Raw genomic sequence first — 3,584 nt, 5'->3', positions numbered from 1 at the left:
CTACTGATGGCCATGCTTCGAGAATAAAGATTTCTAAGTTCGTTATGAAGATAATGAATACTGAAAGCTAGTGAAAGTATGTGTCTTCGGGGACTTAGACAAAATTTATAAAATATATTCAAGTATTACTACTTAGCGTGTTTTCGTAGTGTTTTTAATACACTGCCACGCGTCGAAGACGGACTCAGGCGGGAAGATTTGAAATTCGAAGACGGTTTCGTAACTGTCCAAGTAACAGATGGCGTCGCTGGAAGTTCTTATGAGAGACGTGGCAGCAGATTAGTGTAGGACCGTTAAGGTCGAAACTAGTATAAATAGGAGTCTTAATGTTAGGATTCTGTGTGTTCATTTTGTACAAATCACTCACATATTTACTCAAGTATCAAGTGTTAAGAGAAAGAGTTCGTTGAGAAAATGTACGTATGACACCACCACTTTAATACATGTGTATTATCTTTCGTTTTCAAATATCTTTCAGAATTACTGCATTCCATTTACTTCTTGCCATTTACATTTCTGTATCTTTACTTTAATGTCATTTACTTTCGAATTACTTTCATGTCATTTATTTTCAAAGTCTTTAACGTTTCTGCATTCTAAGATTCTTTACGTTTTAACAGTCCTTTTAGTTTCATATGTTATGTTACTTATCTTTTCATTGAAATCATACTTACATATAACAAAGTGATTATCAAGATTACTTGTTCTTTAATCGAACAACGGTTATTGAAGAAGACGAATCATGAATATGGTTCAAATGAACATTGATAACAATCTTTTTGACTATGTGTCCTAGGATCAATCTAGTCGATCCTGCGAGTAACCAAATCATATTTATTATAGTTTGAAAGACTAGCGGTTGTTTACCGGAAATCACCGTAAACACAACCGTGTTGATTTCAGTGATCGTAGCAACAAATGGCTCATCAGTCATGTTAATATGAGCATTTGAGCCAGCAACAGGCTTAGGCCTGCTCTTACATTTTTTTTGCCATATGACCCGGTTTCCCACAATTATTGCAAGTAAAAACTGGAGCGCCATTTCTCTGAGGTGGTGGTTCCTGCCTAGCAAATGGAGCAGATGGGGCCCTAGAGGGATTCCCATTCTTAATTCGGTTCACAGCATTGCGGTTCTGATTCTTTAATGGTTTGTCGGTAGGCTTCAGAACCGCATCAAATCTCTTTTTGTTGTTCGAAACAACTAAGACTTCATCTTTCTGATCTTGTCTCCGAGCTTCCTCTCCAATTTGGAGGCGATTAATCAGACTCTCGATTGAAAATTCTTTTGTTTTGTGGTGAAGCACATTTTTTAAATCTTTCCAACCGGGGGCAGTTTGTCAATGATTACAACAATTTGAAATTGTTAATTAAGGGGCATACCTTCAGTAATGATTTCATGAGCAATTTTCTGAATCTCGTGGCTTTGTGCTTCCACAAACTTTTCATCCACCATCTTGTAGTTCAAGTAGCGACTCACAGCATATTTCTTTGCACCAGCTTCTTCAGTGTCATACTTCTTTTGGAGAGCTTCCCAAACCTGTTTAGCAGTCTTGTGATTATTGTAGTAATCATACAGGTCATCAGCAAGACTGTTCAGAATATGATGTTTGCATAGGTAATCATTTTCTTGCCATAGGGCAATTTCTTTTTGGAGCTGTAAGTTATCTGCTGCGGCTTTTTCTTTTGCAGCAGAGTCTCCATCATACTTTTTGGAAACTCCATCCTTTTTGGAGGTTCCATCTGATTCAGCAGTTGACTTACCATTAGTTATCTCGATTGATCCAGAAGGAACAATAGGGATATCCTCAGTCAGAACGTGGGCAACCTTTTTCAGAGTTAAGAAAAACTTCATCTTTGATTGCCAATGTTTGAAATTAGATCCCTCAAACTTGAATGGTTTGTCATTCACAGAAGCGGCCGCAGTATTACCGAAAGTTTCCTATGTTGACATGGCAGTTACTAAATCCTCTTAAAATTGTTGTTTTTCGGTTTTAGAAATTAATGCCACAGAGGAAATTATTGGCTGAGTCGCGGATCGATACACTTTCTTTAAGACGTTTCGCGGTACTGCCAAATTTATGCAAAGTAGTTCTTAAATACCCACGACGCCTCCAAGATAAAACAGCTCGTTTCAAGAAATACGATTCACACTTGCACGTGTGATGAATCAGTCTAATACACCTTCAGAGATGGTTTAAGAACCAGTCGTAGTATCTGGAATAAATCCAGTCAAAAACAGAAAAGAATATTTTTGTAAGATGAAGTAGAATAAGGGAGAGACGAGAGAATTCGGATGTGAATTCTGGAGTACCAAAAAAATGAATGAAGGCAATATATTTATAGGCAAAGAAAGATCCAACCGAGTTGACCAAATCGTGGGCGGAAATATAATGGGAGAGTGGAACTGGCCTAGTCAAGGTAGCCATTATTCACTTGGTCAGCAAGTCACGTATGACTCTCAGATGGCAAGTAACCAGTTAACATTTAGGTTAAGACTTGGTCATATGAGGACACGTCACCATTTCATAATTAATTAATATTACATATTAATTAATTTCATACTATTTAAATAATAATATTTAATTTTTCACCGAATTAATTAATTAATTAATGAAAATTAATTTCAACTAATTCGGGTCCCAAAAAATTAATTCATTTAGACCGGACCGAGCCGGCCGGACAGACGACGGCGGCGCGCGCGTGTCATGATTGCATTTTGGTGTGTCCTCACTCCTTTACAAAATTGTAGGTGCCCTTGGGCCCAACAACAATTGTCCAAGTTGGAATATATACACACTACTAATATTTGTGTTCCCTCCAATGTGGGACTTAAAATGAATCTTTTCAAATTCATCTCCATATTAGCTCTTACTTGTGCTCATTCTTTGCTCATTTAACGTCAATAAATCATTCCAACTCCTCCTCCAAATTATCATCATTCCAAGTATTCCAACACATATTGTCAAAGGGATTGTTATTTCCACCTTTAGTGTCCCTTCCACATTCTTGAAAATTGGAAAATGATCTTCAAATATTCGGAGATGCATCTCCGGACGCATTCAAAATCACACTAATCTTCATGTTTTTGAGATTCACACCAGTTTAAAAAAAAAGGTTCGGAGATGCATAACCGTCTATTTTTTTGGAGTATCCGGAGATGTATCCTTGAAATTCGACCTGCACGATTTAATTAACAAGTCAATGATACTTCTCGAAATGCATCTCCAGAATTGTCCAGCGAAAAATTTGATAAAACACCACCTTGTATGATCTTCTTATTCATGTTAAAAACATATTTCATTCCAAAACTCTCAAATAAATTTCTTTTATTCTCAATCAACTTTTCAACACCAAAACAACATTATTGTATTTCATCACATCAAGGGGCGAAAAATAAGTTGGAATTGCAAGTAAAGTTCATTCATTTCGTCTCTCATATCTTGCATTAATTTGATTTAATTTTCACGTTGAAAATGAACGTTGAATTCATACATGTATCTCCGAACGAAGTTTGATGTGGTTCGAATGTGCATATCAGGATTTTTCAGATCGTTTGAATTTTCACACTGTTTTTTTTCGTTACA

The 3,584-nt window shown here is 36.5% G+C and overlaps 1 protein-coding gene across 1 annotated transcript; it reads right to left on the bottom strand.

Moving 5' to 3' along the window:
- Nucleotides 1-977: 977 nt before the first annotated feature.
- Nucleotides 978-1,852, bottom strand: LOC131634515 (uncharacterized). The gene is made up of 2 exons (XM_058905183.1): nucleotides 1,381-1,852; nucleotides 978-1,315 (listed from the first exon to the last, which is right to left on the bottom strand). The coding sequence occupies exons 1-2, from the start codon at nucleotides 1,850-1,852 to the stop codon at nucleotides 978-980; spliced, it is 810 nt and encodes a 269-aa protein (XP_058761166.1).
- Between the last annotated feature and the right edge of the window lie 1,732 nt (nucleotides 1,853-3,584).

The sequence above is a fragment of the Vicia villosa genome, unplaced genomic scaffold, assembly GCF_029867415.1.
Source record: "Vicia villosa cultivar HV-30 ecotype Madison, WI unplaced genomic scaffold, Vvil1.0 ctg.001310F_1_1, whole genome shotgun sequence".
Classification (NCBI taxonomy): Eukaryota; Viridiplantae; Streptophyta; class Magnoliopsida; order Fabales; family Fabaceae; genus Vicia; species Vicia villosa.
Note: the sequence above shows the minus strand (reverse complement) of the source record. Positions and strands in the feature narration are given on the sequence as shown.

What these genes read in the sequence shown, in the direction of transcription:
- LOC131634515 (XM_058905183.1), bottom strand. Translation starts at nt 1,852, where the DNA reads ATGAAGTTTTTCTTAACTCTGAAAAAGGTTGCCCACGTTCTGACTGAG. An exon ending in TCATGAAATCATTACTGAAG is followed by an intron (nt 1,316 to 1,380) that starts GTATGCCCCTTA and finishes CCGGTTGGAAAG; the next exon opens with ATTTAAAAAATGTGCTTCAC.